Genomic DNA, 25,730 nt, shown 5'->3' on the forward strand with positions numbered 1-25,730 from the left:
AATGTAGGTCGATTATCTGAGATGCCTTTGAAAACAGGAGTTAAGAGTGAATGTGGAATTGTCTCTGTTTCCAGCTTTCTGTCTAAACCGTGAAACGGTGCCATTGTTTTAGTTTGGTTGAGAATGAACATTTGGTAATTCTCGCAAAATAAAGATCGTTGGTGGTACTTAAGTGATGGTTTTGATGTAATTTTAGCTGTCACCTGTCTTATTCTCGGTCTTTGATCCGTTTTCTTGGAAATTGCTTGTGCACGAGTTTAGGAACTTGTGCATGCGTATGTGTTATTAGCTCTTTTGACAATAAGAACCCACGCCGAGGGTTCAAAGTGAAGGCTTCATTGGTTGTGTACAAAACGGCTGCAGAGTCCTCCCGTACATTTTGCTTTGCTTTGCTTGCGTTCGTGATGTTTGAACTATGTGATATTTTCTTGTGTATTGAAGTGTCAATCTGGTTCGTATGTGCACTACATGCCAGGTTTTACCATGTATTGTGACTTTGTTGCTACAACTGCCCAAATGTAGAATACTTTACAGACGTCACTTTACAGTAATTCTTTGGCACACATTTTAATTGCACAAGAAGTTTCCCTAGAGAACAACAGATGCTGTAACCTGTGAAAGGACTTTCCAAGACTATCACACAATCAACTGTTGAGGTTTGTTAATAAGAGCCATCTTTCTCCCGTTTTTAGCTAGACCTGTCTGTCGGACCTTTATCACTTCGCGGATCTTTATAGGTACCAAGCTTTTCATGATCATTAGTCTAAACCAATATTGTCACTTTGGAAAACATTTGTCGTTACTTGAGCTTCCCTTGTTAGAAGGGATGCAGGAGTTGTAATAAATGGTAGTAGTACCCTAAAGGTTATGTAACTAACAAACGACATCAGAATTTTTGTTGCTACCTTTCTTTTATGGAAACTGAGAAAGGCTTCCTCGACAAATTCGGCACTCGACTCTACATAGCTGATGCAGCTAAACTATGTCTCTAGAAGTTTATGGTCATATGCACTAAGAAAGGGGCATGTGGCAGAATGGAGCCGATAAAATATTGGACATTACTTGTTTAAGCAGGTGACTTTCTGTCAGGAATATCCTTCCCAACTTCTGTACCTTTTCTTACCCAAGTAACACACTGATTCTAAGAGCTGTGATACTTGATAACATTGACAAGGGTCAAATCTATGCAGGACCCGCACAGCATGAGAAGTAGGGTGCCTAGTAATTGTGAGGAACTTATCTTTGACGACACTGTGTATGATGTACTTGTTGAACAACCTAAATTAGTTCTCAGCTAGGTTCTTTTGGTGGGTGGGTCTGTCATGGGATTTTTTGTGCACCTGCACTTGCATTGACGATTTGCAAACTGACAGGTATTGACGTCAATCTTTACTGGTTGAAACTGAATGTGCAGATTTCGAGAATGAATGAAGAGAAACTGGATGTACCTACTAGTGGGGGTGCTCTAGAGCTACCCAAACGCAGGAAAGGTCGGCCTCCAAAGAATCTGCCCATTGTAAATCATGGGGAAAACAGCTCTGTGTTGCAAAAGACAGACAAGAGAGGCCGGAAGCCAAGACGGAAGAATGTAGATGTCTCTTTACCTGCTGTTGATAGTACTTTCATAGGCCAGCAAGTTCATGGGGTTTTGGATGGGTCATTTGATGCCGGTTACTTTCTTACTGTTAGAGTAGGGAATTCTCAGACTGTGTTGCGAGGTGCAGTGTTTGAACCTAGCCTTGCTGCACCAGTGTCAAATGCAAATGATATTGCACCTGATGTGAGATTTATAGACAGTACTGAACAGTTGCATCCTGCACTTCCACAGCCTGTAGAAACAGCAACACCAGCTCTTCTCAGTTCGGCAGCACCATCAGCTGTTCAGAGTCCTGCAGTGCCTCCTGTTCATGGTAACAATCTTGCACCTTCTCAGCATGATTTCTGCAATGAGAATCACACTCGCTCTCTCTCTAGTAGTTCTGCAGGGTATGTCCTGCAGCCACCGGTTGCTGTAAGTAAATCTGCAGAGCCTATGCCAGGCATGCCAGGTATTGCAGAGTCTTTGCCCAGTGTGCCAGGTACAGTAACAAGGCCAAACAATGGCTCCTCTCGAGTTGCTGGAATAAATGCTGCTGCTGGTCCACACAACTTACCTGGTGCTCCTTACTTATGTGAATTTGCACTGCAGCAGAGGTCTGAGGCTTCAACAACTCAGCCACTGCAAACATCCCAAGCTTTAGAGTGAATGTGCTTGGCTGTACAAGGGCAAGCCCCTGATTATATCATTTGATTAATGCCTAGTGCTGTACAGTTGGGGATATGAATTTGTTTCTACATCAGGTCTTTACATGAATGACATTTTGTGCCTTCTCAGATCTCTCTCCTTTGGACATGTGTTGTTTGTGTGCAATGCAAATGCTTTTTGATGCATTATGTCTGTGAGCTGTTTGTGTTAAGTACATGCTGTTGGTGTATTAGTTGCCCGAGTTGAATCTTAAGCAGAATATGTGTGGACCTTGTTGAATTGTACATAAGAAGTTTTCTAGCTGAGGATTGAGAGTAAGGTAGTGCAATGACAATAACTGGTTTTTTGGAGAGGCCAACATAACCAGACAAGATGAGGTCATGTTTGCTTTTTCTGGAAGTGAGTTTTGGAACGTTGGGCTGGGTGGCAGCTCCATTGCAACAGCTTCAAATAGTAAGCCATCCAAGCCTTCTTTATTGAGTATCTATTTCATTTCAGTGCAGTAATAAGCTTGTGTGGGTTTTGATGCATACAGGGTAGCCTCTTCATTTTTGTTTTTATATAGACAATGAAAATTCGGAAAAGTCTTCATTAAGTCATAATTTTGGAACGCATGCATTTATGTCAAGAGTTCACATTTGCAAGGTGATTCTAGTAAGATAGTCTAGTATTGAGTGCAAATAGCTAAGGTAATTCTTTGTCCTCGCTTGGAGCATTTGGAACTCATCACATACACTGAACCCTTGTAATGAGGGGCACAGTTATGGTTAAATTTGTATATACATACTAATATGGTATTAGGTATTCGTGTATTTAGATGAGGCCGATAAAATGGGTGATCAAACCAAAGAGCAGATCTTCCAACATCAATGCTATAGACAGGTGAAAGCCTCAGTAATGAGCTGTTATTAAAGTAGGGGCTTTGTATGTAGACTCAGTTAAAAGACTGGTCTACAGCGGCTCTTGATAAGGAAGTGGTGTCATGAAAGTGGGGACTTTGTGTGAAAACTCCATAAAGAGGATTTACTTACAGAAGGTTTCGAATAATGAAATGGTTGCAGCTATATATGCCGCAATGTGAGTTATGATAGTTTCTGCTTCTAACAGATACAGATGGTAATCAGTAAGACTGTATTATAACATGGATTCTTAATACCATGCTTGGCAGGGAAGGCCAAGGTAATTTTGCCCCTACTTGGGGGAGTGTCATGCCGTGGCTACTTGGCTCACAAATGGGGTCTCCATGCTTTGCATAACCCTCTGGATCTTATCTATGGTAACTCTGAACACCTCTCTCTTGGGTACTAACAACTTGAAGATTTCCAGGTGTCTATACTTTCATGTGCTGCATGCCCACTATTATGGACTCAGAATTTACAGGGATGATATATTCCCTGGCATGCTGACATTGTTACTTCACTCACTCTGTTTGATACTTGGTCATGTGGCTATTGTACATGCTTTATAATTTTGGAGAGAGAGAGAGAGAGAGAGAGAGAGAGAGGTAGGTACCTGTCCAAGTACTAGATCTCTATCCAAATTGAATAAATTTGCAAGCTTGTAAGTGAGGAGCTAAAGTCAAACAAAATAGTCGATAAACTAATGATGATGAGGTCCAATAAGATTGCTATAAATTTTGTTATTGATACATACTTTGATAGGGGAGCTTGTACTTGATGAGCCGAATAAAAAATGGTTTATAACATAATCGAGAGATATGGGGAAAGGTGGGAAAAGTAGGTATTGAGATATGGGGGAAAAGTGGGAAAGGTAGGTACTTGACTCTCATTCTGATGTAGATGCCCTAGAGGAATTGCTAATGGTAGGTTGCAATTGGTGAATGTTGAAGAGGAAGGGGCAATTGGTGAATGTTGAAGGGGAAAAGTAGGTATTGAGATATGGGGGAAAAGTGGGAAAGGTAGGTACTTGACTCTCATTCTGATGTAGATGCCCTAGAGGAATTGCTAATGGTAGGCTGCAATTGGTGAATGTTGAAGAGGAAGGGGCAATTTCTCAAGGAAAAACTAATGTGAAATTATGTCAGTGTACAAGAGGCTACATGAAGCTTGGGGCCTTAGTGGGCATGACTTTAGGTACTTGACTCTCATTTTGATGCAGATGCCCTAGAGGAATTGCTAATGGTAGGTTGCAATTGGTGAATGTTGAAGAGGAAGGGGCAATTTCTCAAGGAAAAACTAATGTGAATTAGTGTAACAAGAGGTTAGGTGGAGCTTGGGGCCTTAGTGGGCTTGACTTGATAACTACACAAGCCATAAAATAGATTAAAGATACTTAAAGTTACAAGGCTTGATCGCTTCTCTAATAGATTCATGGGTTGTGATAGTAGAGAGTACCAAACAAAGCAAGCAAAGATAGCATGATGTCGGGGGCTAATGAGAATGTGATTTGGTCATGGGTGGTTACTCCCCCTATTGCCTAAACACTTGCTAGGAGAGGTATGCACTTGATCAATCAATAGAGTCTTGGATAGAAGTGCTGGATTGACTAAGTAGGGAAAGTGCTCTCTTTTGAGGAAGTTAGAAGTTACTAGAAACTATCAAAGTTTGGCCAAGGTTTGATTGTAAGAGGCAAGCAATTGCAATAGTTTTTACTTGTTGGGTAGTACTTGGGTAGATGAGTGAAGGAAGTGTGGTGCGAGTCCTTTGTACCAAAATAGTTAGAGCCCTTTGTAAAATAAGAAATGTGGAAATAAACAGGGTTCATTAATTACGGGAATTGCCCATAGAAGAGGATAGATTTGCATTTGTAATGGAGGAAAATTGGTTGCTCAGGTTGCTAGTCAAGGATCAAGTATTATTGTGGAAAGTCATGTTGGGTGAAAGGGGGACTTACAAATGTTGAATGTGGTTGTAGTGAGGAAGAGTTGCTAAGGCACCTCTTCTAGGATGGATACATTTGCAAAAGATGTTTGGAAGGATTTCGATATTTGATTGCACGTTCAAGGTAGTGACCAAGACGTTTTAGAAGCATGTATTCTTGAGAATTATAGAGCATAGGGTGGTATTAGTCTCCTTGCATTAAAACTATTTAGGAGGCTAGGCTTAACCTTTTGTGTTGAATGGGAGCAAATTATCCTTAAGACCCAAATGGTTTTAGGGATCATGCTTGGGCAATGTCAAAGAGGGGGACTTGGCTAAAGTGTGAAGAATAGTGGCTTAAATCCCTATTCCTTACATGATGCATCTTTTTTATGTTTTTAAGTTTTTCAATGTTAAATATTTGTTTGTGTCTAAAACCATTGCCATTGAATCTATCATAGTAACACCCATTGATAAGGGTTGATATGAACAATAATGAAGATCAATTGACAAGTGTATAGTTAAGAGATTATAAAATTGAAGTAAAATTTTCTAGCGGGAACTTATTACCTCCTCTTCACTATGCTAAGCCTTATATGTTCTCTTATTCTTTTTCTATGGAATAATTATTCTCAATTTTGTGTTTAAAATATAATGAGCACAATTTCCTCTTGTGATTTACCAACCTTTGAAATCCTTTCCTACTCAAAGCTCTAGCTCATGACTTGCATGGACAGTGATGGAAGTTATGGACCTTCAATTTTAGGGTTGAATCAAAACACTCATTTGAATAATGGGTAACATAAACCCTTTTAGGCTGGCCTACAGGCAATCTAACTTCAGAACTCGACTTGGCTTTTCTTCTTTAGGCTTTTCTAAGCTTTGGGAATGAAACAAGAGTGCATGGATGCACTAGAGCACACCCTACTATAATTTTACAGAGAAAGTTGTGATGGTTTTCTTCAAGGCCTTTGAAACCACTAAAAGAAAGAGAGGCGAAATACATAATAAAAGAGAGAATCCCATCATTACATAAAATCCCCTTACAAGCAATGCTAACAAATTTGTATTTCCCAAACCATAACAATGATTTCATTGAGAGTTGAGCTTTAATGTCAATTGAATTGTTATCAATTCAATATATTCAATAATTTTATGTATGATATTAGGAAACCTATAGAACCTCGAAATTTTTTTGTATGTAGTTGAGTTTGACTTTTTCCTTTTTGATGAACGTTAATCCTTTCATGAAAATTTTACTTTCTTTTTTTAGGACAATGCAAAGAAGGCAAAAATTTGGATTATAAGTGAAGATTACAAAGGTTATTGAAGTCATTAAAACCTAGGGCTAGTTAAATAATATTTTATTGTACAAGTGGTAGCAAATGTTCATTCATAATAATGTCCTCAATATTCCAATCATGTTTGGCTTGTCAAAAATCTGATATATGTAACAACCACAATTTCTTGGACTAACTTATCTAACAAAGTTGGGGCAACCATTCAAAAGGTCAATTTGTTAGTGCAAGGGGGATGGTTTTGCACTTTGCAGCCATAAATTTAGTCAAATAGGAAAGAGCTTGTTAGAAACAAGTACTTGCAAATTCAAATCAAATGGAAGTCGTAGAGAAAGAACCCTTTGTAGTTGAGCTTAAGTATGAATGAGAATAAGTATATGCTAGGGATAACATCATGAAGTATCAAGAAGCAAGGCACTAGCAAATGTTTAAGGCTTCAGAGACAAGTTGAAGATGAATCTTATCAAACAAAGAGTAGAAGGCATCATTAGCATTGACCATAGACCAACAATGATGAAGGCACCAATCCTTTCTATTAAGTAATTTAGACCATTGTCCCTTAAATTGTAAGCATAGACACTTGTAGGAAGTGTGCACATGTAGGTTCTACCACTCTACATTTGTCCACCATGGCTTCTAACCACTCACCAATAACCTAGGTTCACACATCCTTTTCAATCAAATAGACCTTCTTCCAAAAAATCTAAGCTTTCCATTAAAAATAAGCATAATAGCCACATATAGTTATACAATGGAACGATATTCTTCTATACAACTTCCCTTTCAAGGCTTTTTACAAGTAAATAATAACAAGTAATCATATGTACACCATACAATAGTACAACTTTCTCCTTTTGAAATGTTTAAGTATGATGGAATGTCAAATACTTTTGTGCTTCATTAGATGTGCATCTTTCTAAGGATACACAAACATGCATGTGTGGATGTGTATCATATTCAAATGTATTTTTGTATGTATATACTTATGTATGAATTTTGTACATACGTAAGGATATATTTTAACATACATATATACATACATATATATATTTATGTTAAAATATATACATAAGGATATGTACGTACAAAATATATATTTTAACATAAAAATTTGATAATCTAGAAATAGCTCCATATATACTTATATATCTATAGATTGGAGACAAACTTTAAGGGATGTACATAAGAGTGGAGCCTCCTTATTCGAGGCAACAGTAAAAGCTCATTAGGCCTTTGGTAATATAAGTTGTAATAATATGAATACTTTGGTTGTACAAGCATAAATGAAAGGTGGTGACTTGATTTGGTTCTTGATGTAGGCTTAATTTGGATCCACCCACACAATTATGCAATCATGGTTAAAAGAAGGTAAGCTATGAATTTGTGGATGACTATCATCATTCATCATGATTTCTCTATCAAGTGATAATTCAAGCTTTGTGAGTATATATAATATGCTAATGGTTTTCAATGTTCTAGCATGATAGATTTGCGAAAGGTTGTATTAGCTTGCAATGGGCACAATCAATAATCTACCAAAGGCTATTTATGATTTGCTTCAAGGTATATGTTATATCTTTTTTTTTTTGCCTTATAGCCTTTGCACAAAAAGAATACATTTCAATCATAACATTATGTACCTATGGTTCTTCAACACTATAATTTTATGCCTACCCATGTACAGTGAAGGCACTTGATCTCTACAAGCCATAATGGCTTATTTGTAAATATAGAGAAGAAGCATAGTGACTCTCTACTGTGAGGTTTTCCATGGCAATTTCTTATCTTGTCTCCTACTAGGACTAGCCTAGGGCTTGTTATAAACTCAACAAAAGCATAAACACATTGAAGGCCAAGTATAGCCCTCATTGTATAATATAGGCAAAAAATATTGTATTCTCTATTAAATGGATGCAAGTAAGATCTAGAATATCATGTGTAATAATTCAAACCATGCAATCTAATCTTGCTTAAATTTATAACATTAAGTCATTTGACACAATACTAAGTCCAATGGGATGCTGTTCACTCACTCACCACTCTAAAACATATTTGGTTGCAAGTAAGTAAGTATTTTCTTGGGTTGGTTGACAAGTGAGCTACATGGGATGAAGACTTGTCTCTTTGCATGAAGAAAGGACTACTAAGGCATACATTTAATGTCAATATTGTTCAATATCCTTGTGACCCTCTTCTACATCCTATATTAATCTTTTTCAATCATAGTCTTGTTCGATATTGTTTTCTATGTAGACAAATATAGCCAAGTCTTTTGGGTAGCCCTATCTTGTATAATCTTACACACACACCCACATCTCATTTAGGTGCATGTTTCTAAATTCCCTAATACTTTTTCTTCTTGGCTTTATCGTATGGTATAGCTTATATCATTTGATAATACCTAGTAATGAAAGATGCACACCTAGTCTAGTTATGGGGTCCTTAATCGAAGAGCTCCTTTATATTGATTAATATGCAACAATAGAAACATATTCTTGTTTTCAAGGAAGGTTTACACCTCTTCAAGGATATTTTGAATATTTCTACAGCTATTATATGTGCATGCCTATACTCGAACATCTAGAAATGCACATATTATATTGTTGCATTTTTTTAAATGTCCTAGTACTTTCCTTCTTGATTTATGGGAATGGTATGGAAAACAGAGGGTTGTGCCACACAACAATACCTTGTTATATAGATATATACCAAGTCTTCTTATTGGCCTTAATCCCTTTTTATGGAAATATTCATTTTGGCCTTGAGGATACACCTTTCCTTTTCGATTCAAAGATAAAGATAAGAGTAACATGTAAGAATATTTTCTAAATGTTATTGATCTTAAAAATAAGAGTTCGAGGAAATTAAGTTGATTTAAAGACGACTTTAGCTTTTCAATGGCCATAATTAAGAATATTTAGGTTTTTAGGTAATGATTGAGTGAGAAATACATGCTCATGGCTAAGTTTCCAAATGGTACATAAATCAATATTGTCATGGGTGTGTTTCCAAATGGTGCATAAATCAATACATGCTCATGAGATAAATCCACTCTATTGGCCAATGGCTATGAAGAGATTACATTATAGATGAAGTGCTTATTTCATTGGTTTCAATCAAATATTCAATTTCTTGGCCATAATATCACCTATTCCAATTAAACTTAAAGACTACCATAAAATAAATAGGTGGATAAAACATATCCGCTAAAATATGAAAAAGTGCTTAATATTAGAGCAAGTAAATAATTTGTGGAGGCAAAATTGATAGAAAACAATCAAAATTAGCTATATGTATGCATGGACTTTCTTATTGTTTTCTTCATGCTTAGTGAAGAAAAACACTTATAAGACTCCATAAGGTTGACAATTAGAAATTGAAATTGTGGTATGAAGATTTATTAAGACAAACTACCCAAATAAATGGTATTATTTATAGACTATAGAATGGTAAAACCTAAAATGCAAGTTAAATTGTTGAGACTCAAATTTTAAAGATGGGTGTTTGAAAACCCATCCCCAAAAGCTTCATTTACCATCACTTAAATAATACATATGTTTGTCATGAATTATCATCTCCTGCCTGTGAGCCTCAATCTGAGTCAAATGAGGACATTACGGGAGCTCTAACATTCCTATCATGTGTTTTAATGGAGGAGGTAGGTCATTTTAAAGCAAGCCTTTCTCATTATAGTCAGGATCTAGGTGTGTTCACACTACCTAGCTTATTTATCAACATTTTTACTAGTAAGCAGCCTAAATACTGCAATGTCAGCCACTATATCATATGCCACATCAACGTGCAATTGGATTGCACAATTGGCCATTTTTTGGTTGCAATCAACCAAATTCAACTTTTTTTTGCTATAAATAATAGCACACTTAATAGGGGCAGATATCTCTTTTTTGTCTTTTCCAAGCTCCAACACACACTGACATTCATGCATTCCTTTGTCTTTTAGTGCTACCATCCATCATTAGCCTAATTTGGTGCCCTCATTAACACCTTGGGCTGTGTGTAAGGACTAATCAGTCCTCCTTGTATTCAACGTTCTTTTGTTTTTTAGTGCAAAATTTCGTCTTCCATTTCTTTGCAGTCTTCTTCCCTTCTCTATCCGTGTTCGTGTTTTCTCTTCTATTGCACTCTCACATGGTATGAAGGCCAAAGTGAGAACTTGGAGGATTTATAAAGAGAAGACTACACTTAGGTTGTTGCTTGGAGCAAATCTATCGCAAAGAACATAGATTTTTTGCATTGTTCAAACCCTCTATGAAGTGTGCATGACATCTACAACCCCGTCCTGCAAAGTGTAGCTAATTTTCCTCCATTCAAGCTCCCCCACACCAAAACACAGATTTTCCTAGTGTATTTTGCAGGTTTATAGAGATGGATTATTGTTGATTCAATGCTTTTGACAATTTTGAAGAGGAGCTTCTTCCTTCTCTTCATTGGCAATCTTATCAATCAACTGGTCGTGAAGATCGATCTTCAAGGCCTTGTTCTCCCTCTATTCGATCAAGAAGATCAGAGGCCCCTTCTCCCCCTCTTACTTCTCTTTATATGTCACACAGGGCTCATATTGTTGGCTTGCATATTGCCATGATGGCACTCCCCAATCAAGAGCCATGCTACCTTCTTTACTCAAAGAAGATCACCTTGATGGGCCTAATTACTCCCTTTGGTCCGACAAGGTGGAGTGTATTTTGGACCCTTTGATCTTTGGGACTTCATTAACACCCTAGCTACTCATCTAGTGGAGGATCCCTTCATTGGTTTGTTTATGGACCAATCCACTTTATGGGATCAGCTCAACTTGTGAGCCCAATCATTCCTTTTTATGATCTTACAAGATCCTATCCCAATGCATGTGTGCAGCTTACAACAGCTAGCGAAAGTATGGACACAACTTGCTTCTTTGTACTATGAGAAGACATTTTTCCCATTGGATTACCCTTGAGAAGTCCCTTGGCAAGATCATCTCTTTGAAAGATAGGGCCACGATTCTTTTGACTCAATTACCATTTTTGAAGAATAATGTCTTTTGTACCAGCCTTCTTATATCGAAGACTCGAGATTCTTTTATGGAAGGAATCATCCCCTCGTCTTGGAGCAGAACGAACATCTTAGAGAGGTTGGAGCTAGTGGATATAGCTCCAATGTTTTTTACTATAGGTTTGGGAGGGGGAAACAAGGATAAGAAGGCCAAGAACAATAAGTAGTAGTAGATTCATCATTCGAAGTCTTCCTTGGGCTTTGCCACTCATTTTGAGGAGCAATGTTGAAAGAAATACCCTCACCTTTGTCCAAGAATAAAGCATGGCATTCAAGAAATTGCATCTTCCTCTAACTCTACACCCATTGTTACCCATGAGTTTGTGTTTCTTTGTATCCATGTGTTGAAGGAGCCTTCTCCATGTGTTCCTTCGTATCCATGTGTTGGAGGAGCATTTGCATCTTCCTCTAACTCTACACCTGTTGTTACCCATGAGCTTGTGTTCCTTCATATCCATGTGTTGGAGGAGCCTTCTCCACTTTGAGTCTTCAAAAAGCCATTTGCTTTACCAACGGTGATTTGAGCCATATGACTCCATGAGGAGATATGCTACAAGATCTTCATCCGTTTGAGGGTAAAGTCACTATTAATGACATTTCTATGGCATCTATGCATGTTGTCAACATTTTGCCATTATTGTTAGATTGTTCCTCATGCTCCATTTCGAAAGTCCTACATGTTCTAGACTTGGGCTTTCCACTCTTCTCCATTTATGGCCTTAACGAGACTTGGGACTCGGGTTGTCTTTATTGAGTAGGACATCTTTATTGAGGACTCTTCTTCCGAAGCCGTTTTAGCGATAGGTTGGCAAGAGAATGGGCTCTACAAGCTCCATTCCCCTTCTCTTATGTAAGGTTCTCCAAGGCAACTTTCTCTTGTTGCACCCGTTTCCACTTATGCACCATCTATCCCATAGGTTCCTTCCCATCACCTACTATCTTCTCTAGTGGTTCTCTCGTACCTCTCATCCCTTTCAAAGGGGGATGATTTCAATGATGTAACTATGGCATCCTTGGTTGTAATGTTTTCGTGGGGAATTCCCAAGATCATGATGAGTTTTTTCATTGAGAGACTACATCAATGGACTTCTTCAGCTTTGGCATTCCTTTTACGACCCTTGAATCCATTCCTTCTTCTTTGGGTCTTAAGCCACATCTAGGATCTAGTGTTAGGTAGTCGTGTTTGTCATGCATTGTCATCTCCTACTCGTGCACCTCAATTTGAGTCAAATGAGGACATTAGGAGATATGTCATTTCTATCATGTATTTTGTCAAAGGAGATAACTCATTTTAGAGCATGTATTTGTCATTTTAGTCAAGGTCTAGGTGTGTTCACACTGGTTGATTTATTTATCAACATTTTTGCAAATGATCAACCAAAGTATTGCCACATTAACTGGCATCCAACCCATAAAGCTATAGGCAATACACACTAGCATACCTAGCCTATATACGACAAACTTTGATCAAGGTCAACATGATCCATGATGATCAAAAACAAAATAGAATTTGGTAAGCTTGCTACATAAAGGCATCGTCATGTAAGTCAACACATCCATTCAATGATGTGAATATCTCAATCTTACATTAATATAGTGTAATACAAGGCAAAAAGAGAAAAAGATAATGATCTATGCAAGGAAGCACAAAATAGAAATGAATCAAGATAAGAAATTCACTACCAATAATCAATCAAGATTCAACTCACTCATCATGACCGTGCTATTTCTCTCTCCACACATGCAAAGTAGCAATACAATGGTCGATATCTTGTGCTCCATACTCCATGCGTAGACACACCCCAATGTGAAGCATGCAATTCAATCATAGTGGCGTGAATAAGAACCACCACCAACAAATTGTTGTTTCCCTTAAAAGATAGGAAAAGTTGCCTTGCAAGGGTCTTTGGTAAGGCTTTGGAGTGTTGATATATGAGAACATGAACCATTTCCATCACCCTAGGTCATGGGTGTCTTAGAGGCCAATCACCACATCAATGATTGTGGACCAAGGTGCCAACTATGTGCTGCCTACTGAAAAAAGAAAAATCCAACTAAGACAATCTAATATATGAAAAATTTGTCACTAATCTAGTGGTAAAAGTGTTTTATTGATAAATGATGTGTTTCTTATCTCACAAAAAATATAAAACCAAAAAACACTTCAAACACTTTCCCCTTGTTGATGCCATCAGTATATAAAAAGGGCCTACATCATTCAAACCCTGCTTTAAGCCTGTAAAATAACAAGAGGTTTCTAATCCTGGCCTTACACCTATTACCACAAACAGCCATGCAATGCATGGCAAATAACTATGTTTTGAATGTGAGGTTATCTTAAATTATTGGGTGGGTAGCTTTGGAAACTAAGCTACAGTTAGCACGACTTCCAAGGTCCATATGTTCTTTAATTTGAACTCTACCCATATATCATATTTACTATTTGTCCATGTTTCAGAAAAAAGGAACCACTTCTGAGGACTGCTCCATGAGTTTTACCAGAATGTCCAACTTTTGGTTCCCATAAACTTGTACACACTCATCCATACCCAGTTCAAACAGCTTGCATGCCATATCCCCATTACATTCTCTTTTCTGAGCTAGAAAAAGGAGGAGAGTTGTGAAAGATAAAGTACGCAGTATCCCTGGGGCAGTAGACTTCATAGCCTCAACAAGTTCAAAAGCCATAGGATTGACAAATGATGCTGCAGCAAAGGCAGTTGCATACCCTGTGACAAGCATCTCCCTAGAAAGGTTGCAGAATAACTTGCTAATATCCACAGCTTCTGAATCATGGTGAAACTAGCATTTTGCTCTACTTTCAATCTTCCAGTCAGATATTTATAAGCTTTATACATGCAGGAAATGACTGCAAATCTAAAGGCTCTTGAGAAAACACAACCAAGTGAACTTCTTCAACAGCTTTATCATATAATGTGTGAAACTGCTCACTTACATCACTCCATAAGGGTACTAATGACCTTTCAAACACACATCTTTTGCATTTGCAAACAAAGCCGAACCACATATCCAAGCATGCATCTTGCCGTTGCTTGAGAGGAGGCAACACATCTACATAAGAAATGGTTATTTCTTCTCCAGCTTGAATATCTGAAGTGGCCATTTCAGACATGGCTTTTCCTACAATCAACCTACTGGCATTGCGAGAACATGAATGGTTGATGAAGGAAGGGATCAACCAGAGGCCAGAGAACCTGGTTGCAGGACCTTTGGCAGGCCATGAGCAGGATTTTCCTTCAAATGCATTCATCATCATTGCATCCATGATCCTTTTCTCATCAAGAGGATCACTGGAAACAGAGCCAGTGCTACCTGTAGAACCTATACAGATTCTTTTCGCCAACATTCTCCATATTCCAAATCGTGGCACACTCAAAGACTCATGCAAAGATAATGAAATTGTGATGTTTAGCAGGTACACCACCTTTCCAACAGGATAATGGAGAGATGTATTTGAGCCTGAAAGATACAAAGCTAGCAAAGAAGTTTAATGTTCAAGTTTTCCTGGTTCTAAATCAGCGAAATTGCAATTCTGAACAAATAGACGGTTAACATCAAGACTTGCAATTTCGTACAAACAGATGGTTATCATCGTCAATAATAATTGAGTCAGATATCTAATGCATAGTACATAGTGATGTGCTTACCTTTTCCTGAGAGAAAATCCATGGAGGGCAATGCAATATGGTTCTGAAATGGGGCCACTGCAAGCGTATAGAGCATGACATGCATTACAGTGGGGCTCTCCTTGGCAGATTTGATGAGCTTAGGCGGACATAGCCCGGATCATCATAGGAGATGGCATTGGCATGGCTGATGAGAAGGAGAGAGCATGCAACCACATTTTGGGTCGCGAAGAGGCCACGTCCACAGCCATTCGAGAAGGGCAATGGGGAGCGTGATGCTAGCTGCTGTGCCGCAGGAGGAAGTCGGAGATGTCGACGGGAAAGTTCACTACACCATCGCCACGGCTAGCTGAAAGGCTTGCGCACGGTACCCTCATGAGGAATGATCTAAGTCTGAAGTGATGAGAGGGGCAGATCTCTCCTACTTCCTGTTCCAGGCATGCCATTGTTGCAAGGGCGGGGAGCCGCCAATTTGAAGGGTAGCTTTCTCTTCCTCTCAAATTTGGTGATAACTAGTACACTAACTAAGCACATGGAGGTGTGAAGCTATCTCACATTCGCTCTTAGGTTGTGTTATTTCACCTACAAGTAAGTACAAACGAACACATATATAAGTTAACTCACATATGTATTACATCTTAGTGATATAATATGCTCACAATCAAATGCCGATATGTGATAGCACTGAACATAGTTATAAATTCAGTAAATCTCTATAAACAAAGGACTGCCCATATCAATAAAGCGATCATTCAACAACCTCTCTATTTTTACACTTGCTAGGCTTCTACAAATAATATCATTCGGAGCCAATGGATGAAATATCTCTTGTAATTTTTTTTGTCATTTAGAAGTACGACAATACTTGAACACAACATCAGCCATCTGAAGAAAAATCTGAAATGAATATAGTAAAAAATATTATGATGGATTGAATTTCTTAATAGCTTACTAGTCATAAATAACTTTAAAAAACAAAACTACATTCAATGAAGCACAAATTGAAATTATATATGACCATATTCTTAAGAAGATAAGTACTAAAGTCTTAAAACATATAGTGAAAGACTTTGCACTTGCACTAAAATACTAACAAACTATTGAAGTAGAAAATGAGTGGTTTTTGTAGAATTTTCTCGTATACAATGTTGATGGTGGTGTTTACCATATTCTCTTTCTCACTACGCAAGACTTTCAATCTATGTGGTAATTTTATTCAAGAGAAAATACATGTGAATATGCTCATGGTGGTATTTACCATATCCTATTTCTTAGTAAAGCAAGACCTTCAATCCATGTCATGATTTTACTTGAGAGAATGCAACATAAAGTTGCCCACGAGTAAAGACTAGGGCCTTGAATTGTAATCCCAAATATGATAGTGTTTGTCCATGAGATTTATTAATCATCATTGCAAATGCAAAATGAATAGGAAATTGCATACGCTTCATAAAGAAAGGAAGTTGTAATGCAGTTGTAATGGAGGTTATTCTTGGAATAAGTACTCTCTCCCCAACATTGGTTCCTAGTTATCATCTCAACCTCAATGACCTTTCTGTTAAATGCCTTGCATATAACTCTGGTGTCATTGCATAAACCTTTAGCAAAATTCAACTTTTTGAGCAACATTATTGAAGTGTTTTTCTTTATAACAAGATATGAGGAGGAACACCTCCACCAGGGTCAAGATGATTAAGATATTCCATAGAGTATAGGAAGGAGTTTTCATTAGCCTCTACAATAGAATCAACACTATAATTTTGTCTGACCTCTCCTAGCATTAATTGCAATATATGATTATTTAATATTTTCACCTCACTATTTCGACATGCAAGAATGGTATGCCCACTAAAGAAGGACATGTGATAATCTGTGTTATGTACATCTTGATAGATACATTTAACCAAGTCCTACATTGACTCCCCATTCAATATCATTCCAACTAGAATTTGTAGCATACCATCCTTATATGACAAATTTTTTTCATCTGCAATGTCTTGCAACCATTTGATAAATTGATGCCCATCCACTATCACCCACATGTTATGTATTAGTTTCAAAACCTTGATGTATTGCCACAAATTGGAACAACAAAGAGTTGCACCCACAATGTCCTCACAATAGCTACCCTTTGGTACAATAGGTAAGATTTGCCTAAAATCTCCACCAAGCAAAACAACCTTATTGCCAAATGGCTTATCACTATGCATTATGTCCTTTAGAGTCCTATCAAGCACCTCAAAAGTGTACCTATGCATCATGGGAGCTTCATCCCTACAAAATAAGACTAGTTTCCTCAATAATTATACAAGGTTACTCTGAATAGGTACATTACAAGTAGAATGTTTATCTAGTTACAAGGGTATTTTAAATTTAGAGTGGGGGTGGGATGTATGACAATTGGGTAGAAGCAATATGGTAATACCAGAAGATGTCGTGGCTAAGGTAATGCAAGTCTGATTATATAACTTTGCGAGTAAGCATTTCTAGAGAAATATTTATCTTGAACCATCTACTAGAAAAGCATTCCTTTGTCCATCATTGAGCATAGCTTCCAAAGCAAAGAAAGTTTTCTATTTTTCTATTATGTCATAAATAAATTCATCCTACGGCAAAGAGTTTGCATAATGATCTCATGGTGATACATCCTCAACTCAAGGAGAGCTCCGCTAATCTTGGATAGTTAGTTAAGGTGCGACCAAGTTAACACAAAAGATCTTGGATATATATGAATGCTTCATTAGTATCCTCATCATGCAAATAAACATTTGGTCTATTTTGCAAAGATAATTGATGTACTATATCTTGTGTGAGTGATATTAAAAAGTCTTTCCAAAGTTGACCAAGTCGTATTAGCTCACAAAATACCAAAATAGAGACAAATAAAATCCCCAAATATATACATGTTTTTATCAATGCAGCTTTTTGCAAGCACATATGCCATTCTTCATCGGTTGCCAACATATATTTTGCTATGCAGGCTTCTTTAAAAGTGGAATAGGTGATATTATCAATTGTATGCAAGGCCTCAAAAGAAGTGCACCCCGTGCACATAGTAAGGAGTAGATGCAAGTAATATCATTCCCCACATGTAGGAGCAACAAAATAGGTACGAACACATGTGTTTCCTTGCTTTCTCTTTGTCCACATTTTTCTTTGTGCATTCTAAATCCAATACATTGCAAACTCTTGATATAGAAATATATTAGCATCAAGATGAGTAGATTGCAAAAAAACCACTTCATTAGAGTTGTTTTTTGGGCATTTTTATTTTAGATCACCTCAATAAAATTGTATGGGTCACAAAAAGCAATAGTGCTTTCACTGGGTAAGTGCAAGCGTTGAATATCCGACATCTCATCTCATGAAGTTGGTATTCAAATATTTACAAACATACTTCAAAGGAAGAAATATATTGTGTATCTAAATAGTTCTCAATTTCATTGATATCTTACTTGCCTATTTTATTTGATATAGAACCATATATAGTTGTTAATCTAATAGTTGCACAATCATGGCGGTTTAAATGTAATTGTATAAATATTAAACTACTGTAATTGTGAAGCATACCTCTATATTTATATGTGCATTATATTTTAGACTCAAGTACGAATTGTATGGCTCAACCCATTGATTATCTAGGATATTACCCTTTATATTAAGTTTATTTCCATCATCTTGTTGTCTATATACATGATAACTAGTATTATCAACTATAGTTGAATGGACAAATTTCTTTGGATATCCCTTTATATATTGACCATCCCTCATGCAAGGACTTTTTCCATTAAATGCCCCATGCAGACCATGTATGTTGCATTTATTGATAGTTTAATATAAGGATGAAAATTTATCTTTATCCAGAAGCTAAGCACACATTAATCTATCATAGTGTTTTGGTTTTGTGGGTTTAAAGCGTGGCTCTAATATCAGTAATGTGAGAATGAGGAAATCCTCCCTTTTGGAATTCTATCACATGAATATATCCAACAACCTTGCCAAAGAGTTGTTTTTTTATTATAAATTGTATTATATCCTTATGTTTCTCATGAAAAACCCAAGTAGTGAGATCTAGGCGATCATATGCGATTTGGCTAGGCAACAAAGACTTTGTGATTTTTGTCCACTCAAGATTACATATTATGGTTATAAACAAATCTAGGTTTCCCTTGGTCTGTACAATGGCCATAATATCTTGATATAATTGGTGCATGAACCTTAGTCCACCTATAAAGGAAGATGGTGTTACTATTCTTTTTCCTACAAAAGTCCCCGCTAACATGATTCTCAGATGCATCCATTGTATTGATCATATTTGTCAATCCTCTATATAATTCAGTTCCACATAGTTGCTTGATTATGACGATAGTAGGCTAATCTGCATTGCTCAATGCTACAATAAGCATCAACAATGTATAGTTGTAGCAAACAACCACCACGTAAGAGACATGCATTAATATCATCACTCATGAACATGAAGTCGAAAATCATAAAAGTAGGCAAACAACCACCACGTAAGATAGTAGGCTCATTGAGATTTATACATTATATCTCTATAAGAAATTCGAATATGCCATCCATCCTCTCCATTTGGAAAGAGAAGCACATATAACATAGACATACATGCTTGATGCAAGTTAGATATGGTAACACAACATCCTTGATATTGAGTGTAAACATGAATATTACAATGATCAATTGTATTATTATCATCTTGCCCATGTATGATTGTTGCAACAACCTCACTTATAGTCGAAATAGAATATTGTCTAGAAGTGGCTTAACTCTCAAAAATAGTCATTCTTATATCCATAGATGGATTGGCTTGCAAACATGCACCCACTAATCTAAATGCTCTTGCACAAACATTGTGATCATGCATTACATGCTAAAGCTTCTCCAACAAATTAGGTAGAAGCCTAGACAAAACCCCTATACAATAGCTCATGTTCAATATCCTAAATATAAATCCATGCAAATTTTGACCTTTGATTTTCAATCACATTTAATAAGAGAGAATTGATGCGATGATATATTGATCCATAAATTAGAAAGGATAACCATTTCCATACTGAGGTACAAGCTCTCTATTCTTGCACCCATTGAAACAAATGCCAGAGCACTATTATAAGCACATAACCTCTTTTTGAATTCTCTATGATGTTGATTTAAGCCACCCAATAAAACACATAATGGTTGTAGTGATAGCTATAAAGAACTTTTCCACCTCTATAACAATGTTTTCCTATTAAAACAGATTGTATACTCTTTATTTCTGAGCATCATAACTTAGCAATGCAAAGCTCACAAACCTCACATAGTGTTCCAATATTATGCACAGGTGGTTCTTGATAGAGAAGAATGGTTGTTAATGAATGGACTTCCAAAGTTGGCAATTCATGAAGAATAGGACAAAATCCACCATTTTCAGAAAGAAACACATGATGCTTATCCTACATTGTCCATCCACCATTTCAACATCAATATTACATGTATTTACATTAGGTTCTTTGACCAATGTCAAGTGCATTGTGTTCATTTTTGACATTTGGATGCACTTTTAAAGCTAGCATTTCATGGACAATGGAAGGAAATCCTCCATTCTAGAAAAAGACTAGAAGATTAGCTTCACACGGTACACCTGCCACCGTTTGAATATCAAAAGCATTCACATTCATAGTGTCTTCTTGATTGGTACCATGCCCATTATCTCCATTGATAGTTAACCATGAACTATAAATTGCATCATACTAATAAGTTTGATTAGTGAAATTTGCGAAACATAACTTTAAAACAAATGATTGAGAGAGAGAGAGAGAGAGAGAGAGAGAGAGAGAGAGAGAGAGAGAGAGAGAGAGAGAGAGAGAGAGAGAGAGAGAGAGAGAGAGAGAGAGAGAGAGAGAGAGAGAGAGAATGTTGCCCTCCCCTTCTCTTTGTTTTTATCTCCTTGTTTTTTTCTCCTTCTCGGTGCATCAGCTACTACATCTCCTCACCTCCTTCAATAGGCTTCCGCCTTGCTTCTCAACACTCCTAACCTGCTTCAACAAGTTTCAATCATAATTTGAAACCTACCTAAGGTCCCTCTCTAAGGTTTCACTCATCTCTACTATTAGTTAAGAGGAGGTCGGGGGCTACTGCCACGTGGCAGCCCCCGACCTCCCCTTGACTTTATCGCGGGGGTGCCACGCGTTCGGCACCCCCTCACCGCGAAAAGGGCATTGACAGTCTCGTGAGTCGACCTGTGCCCCCGCCTCCTCGAGCTGCGTCCTCCTCGAGCTGCGCGGGGCGAGTTGAGCTCGGCGAGCTGTGTAGCAGCCAGCTCTATATAAAGAGCTGCTCCGACGATCATTTGCCTGCGCTGTTGCTCCGACGATCATCTGCCTGCGCTGTTGCTCAGACGATCAATGTGAGTGTCTATGTGTGTGTGTGTGTGTGTGTGTGTGTGTGTGTGTGTGTGTGTGTGTGTGTGTGCATCAATGTGAGTGTGTGTGTGTGTGTGTGTGAGAGAGAGTGTGTGTGAGTGTATGTGCATGTGTATGTGTGTGTGTGAGTGTGTGTGTGTGTGTGAGTGTATGTGCATGTGTATGTGTGTGTGTGAGTGCAAGTGCGTGCGTGTGTGTTGTGTGCATGCCATTATGTGTACACATAGTGTGAGTGTGTGTGTGTGAGTGTATGTGCATGTGTATGTGTGTGTGTGAGTACAAGTGTGTGCGTGTGTGTTGTGTGCATGCCATTGTGTGTACACATATCATGTGAGTGAGTGAGTGAGTGAGTGTGTGTGTGTGTGTGTGAGTGTGTATGTGTGTGTGTGAGTGCAAGTGCGTGTGTGTGTGTTGTGTGCATGCCATTGTGAAGAATGAGAGAGGGGGATGTGTGTGGGCATGTTAATAATTAATGTGCATTATTACATTACCAATGTTTATGATGCACTTAAATATGTTTGACGTTACTCTCTAACATCATTTTCATTTTTCCATGCAATTTTTGTACTTTTTCTTTCGTCATCAACTCTACTCTTTCGTCATCGTCAATACTTCTCAAGTGCATCTCTCTCTCTCTCTCTCTCTCTCTCTCATAAAGTTAATTAGAAAGTTGAAATTGTAGCACTTTGATCATGTGTCTCATTTAAGTATTCATGTAGGCATCTCTCTCTCTCTCTCTCTCTCTCTCTCTCTCTCTCTCTCTCTCTCTCTCTCTCTCTCTCTCTCTCTCTCAAAGTTATAAAAGTTAAAATTGTAATATTTTAATTTATTGGATGTTTAATTTTTTAATGTATGCATGTCATGTCTTTTGATATGAAAGTGTGTTAATATTTTTTTTAAATTGTTTATGCGTGTTATTAATTAATGTGTTATGTGTGTCATTAATTAATGTGTGTATGTGTTTTAGTATAAATGTGTGATAACATTATTATGTTTGTGTTAATAGTATGTATTCATATGTATATATGTGCTAATAATCAATGTGTATTATGCATTTGAAAATGAATGTGTGTTATTAAATAATGTGTATTATGCGTGTTATTAATGTATGCATGTCATGTCTTTTGATATGAAAGTGTGTTAATATTATTTCTTAATGTGTTTATGCATGCTATTAATTAATGTGTTATGTGTGTCATTACATTGTTAAGGTGTATTACATGTTTTAAGTGTGTTATTAATTAATGTGTGTTATGTGTTTTAGTATAAATGTGTGATAATATTATTATGTTTGTGTTAATAGTATGTATTCATATGTATATATGTGCTAATAATTAATGTGTAGTATGCATTTAAAAATGAATGTGTGTTATTAAATAATGTGTATTATGTGTGTTATTAATGTATGCATGTCATGTCTTTTGATATGAAAATGTGTTAATATTATTTCTTAATGTGTTTATGCGTGTTATTAATTAATGTGTTATGAGTGTCATTACATTGTTAAGGTGTATTACGTGTTTTAAGTGTGTTATTAATTAATGTGTGTATGTGTTTTAGTATAAATGTGTGATAACATTATTATGTTTGTATTAATAGTATGTATTCATATGTATATATGTGCTAATAATTAATGTGTATTATGCATTTAAAAATGAATGTGTGTTAAGTGTGTTATGGAGAGGATGTGTGATAATATTGTTATGTTTGTGTTAATGTTATGTATTGATATGTGTATGTGTGCTATTAATTAATGTGTATTATGTGTTGTCTAAAAGTTACAAAGTTGAAATTTAAATATTATAATTTATTGCATGTAAAATGTTTTTCTTTATCGATACACACTTTGTCTTTCTCAAATAACTGTGGATATTCATGGTTTAATATAGAGTTAAAGATGTGTTAATGTTGATGAATAAAGTAATTAGATTATTTATTAAAACTTAAAAAACTTAATATTTTGTTCATTTAAGTTTTAATTAATGCTTGAATACTTTAATAGTTTAATGCTTTTATGATGTTCCTCATGTGTGTATGTATATTCATGCTTTGATGTGGAGAAAAAGATGTGTCAAATATTTTCTCAACATAGTCTCATTGTGTCTCTCTCATGTATGCATAAATATTGTAATACTTTGGTGCACCTAGGTCATGAAAGTATTCAATTACTTTTTAAAAATGTTCTCTGTGTGTGTGTGTGTGTGATCTCTTAATACTTTGTGTAACCATGGCAGTATGGAGCATGCTGAAATATTTGATGCAAGAAACAATGTCCATGTACCAGACATTGTTTTGTGTACTCCCAATGCACGAATGAATGTGCGTAAAGTCAAAGACATGGCTAGGAGGAAGTCAGTACGGCGTGCCCTCAAACATGTCAAAGGACACAACACTTCCGTCGTATCCCTAAAGCTCATGCATCGATTGGATGCAATGGAGAAGCAAATCAAGAGTTTAAACAAACGTCAAAGAGCTTCGAACTCCTTCTGTCAAAACTTTGGTGATCGCCTTCAAAGGATCGAAAAAATCCTGGCAGAAAAATATGAAGGAGGCTTGGCTGATGGGATAATTTTGCAAGACGAGATAGATGAAGTAAAGGGCTATTTAGGAGAAATCTATGAGTTGGTTCGCAAGCACTGGCCACGGTGTGCTTTGGAAGACCATGCAGAAAAGCTGCAAGACCTTGCTAAGAGCAATGATCGTATAGAGGATTGAGTGTGTGAATTACTAGCTCAAAAGAATTCAAGCGTGCTTGCACCTGAGAGCATTTGCCTCGATGTGCATGTCACATCTCTAAAAGTTTGCCTCAATAGGTTCTATGCAATGTTGAACCTATTGAATCGTCGAATGAGTTCATCGTCCAATGCATAGTTCTCTTAGCATATCTAAGGATTTCAATAACTTTCTGTTGGATCCTCCGATAGATATGTCATTCTATTGTTGCGTTTGAGAATTTTCATGTGATTTGGACTTTTGTATCCCCCATGATAATGACATAATATGCTCTTTCAATTTATATTCTTGCATATGTAAGATTATATTGTTGCTTATGTGATGTTATAATCTTCAAATTTTATATTGAAATAGTGTTTAGACCAAATTTATATTGAGGTATATCTTTGCTAAAGTCTTCCCTAAGAGATAGGAAGAAATTTTAGTTCGCCTAGGTCATAAAAGTATGCAATCACTTTTAAAGAATGTTCTCTCTCTTTCTCTCTCTCTCTCTCTCTCTCTCTCTCTCTCTCTCTCTCTCTCTCTCTCTCTCTCTCTCTTTAAAAATACGTTGTATAACGATGACCATATGGAGTGTGCTGAAATATCTGATGCAAGAAACAATGTTCCTGTACCAGACATCATTTCGTGCGTTCTCAACGCACGGATGAATGTCCGTAAAATCTAAGGCATGGCAAGGACGAAGTTAGTTTGATGTGCCCTCAAACATGTCAAATGTCACAACAATTGTGTTGTATCCCTAAAGCTCATGCATCGGTTGGATATAGTTAAGAAGCAAATGAAGAGTTTAATCAAACTTCAAAGAGCTTCAATCTCCTTCTGCCAGAACTTTGGTGTGAATCGTCATACGAGTTCATCGTCCAATGCATAGTTCTCTTAACATACCTAATTCCTTCAAGACTTTTTGGACAAATCCTCCAATAGATATGTCATTCTATTGCTGGGTTTGAGAAATTTCATGTGATTTGGACTTATGTATCCCTCACGACAATGACGTAATATGCTATTTCAATTTATATTCTTGCCTATGTGAGATTACATTGTTCCCTATGTGAAATTATAATCTTTATCATAGTATAGACTATAATAACGTTTCAAAAAACTTCGCATTTGTAAATACTAATATCAAAGTACATTTTTCTTTTTATCTCAGGTTTTTCTCGACAATGGTACTTCCAACACATTCTGTGCCTAGAGATCGTGTATTGCGTGCATGTAGGGAAATGCTCAAAATTACTAGACATAGATATAGGCACATTGCAAGAGTTAGGACCGAATTACATATTCGTGACCATGCAAGAGATATGTATGAACAACATCATGGAAATGGAAACGATATGGATGTTCAAATCCCAAATCAGCTATATCAAACCAATCAATTTCATGTTGCATCTTGCTCTGCTGCTCATGATTTGGTATCCTTTCAGGCTCAGATGTCTACCACAACTCGACAATACAATCCTAATGGTGGCTTGAGTGTGCGTAGGCAAATGCTTAATGTTACGAGAGCCGAA

General features: G+C 36.9%; 1 protein-coding gene, 1 long non-coding RNA gene and 1 pseudogene across 3 annotated transcripts; 2 read left to right on the plus strand and 1 right to left on the minus strand.

Annotated features, from left to right (window-relative positions):
* The first annotated feature begins 6 nt into the window (after positions 1–6).
* On the plus strand, positions 7–2,385 carry LOC148016125 (uncharacterized). The gene is made up of 2 exons (XM_087664656.1): positions 7–1,074; positions 1,415–2,385. Exon 2 carries the CDS (start codon positions 1,424–1,426, stop codon positions 2,243–2,245), a length of 822 nt encoding a protein of 273 aa, XP_087520782.1. The 5' UTR covers positions 7–1,074; positions 1,415–1,423; the 3' UTR covers positions 2,246–2,385.
* A 182-nt stretch (positions 2,386–2,567) lies between these two features.
* Positions 2,568–18,168, plus strand: LOC148016126 (uncharacterized). Its single transcript, XR_015688158.1, has 5 exons — positions 2,568–3,322; positions 3,414–3,521; positions 7,682–7,730; positions 7,842–7,925; positions 18,042–18,168. It is a non-coding gene; the product is annotated as an uncharacterized LOC148016126 (long non-coding RNA).
* On the minus strand, positions 13,698–21,410 carry LOC148016127 (uncharacterized; annotated as a pseudogene). Its single transcript, XR_015688048.1, has 4 exons — positions 21,267–21,410; positions 21,055–21,096; positions 15,083–15,406; positions 13,698–14,894 (listed from the first exon to the last, which is right to left on the minus strand). The product of XR_015688048.1 is annotated as an uncharacterized LOC148016127 (transcript).
* Positions 21,411–25,730: the final 4,320 nt, after the last annotated feature.

Source organism: Lygodium microphyllum, chromosome 23 (assembly GCF_053477565.2).
Source record: "Lygodium microphyllum isolate KBCC chromosome 23, Lygodium_microphyllum_v1.1.10, whole genome shotgun sequence".
Lineage (NCBI taxonomy): Eukaryota > Viridiplantae > Streptophyta > Polypodiopsida > Schizaeales > Lygodiaceae > Lygodium > Lygodium microphyllum.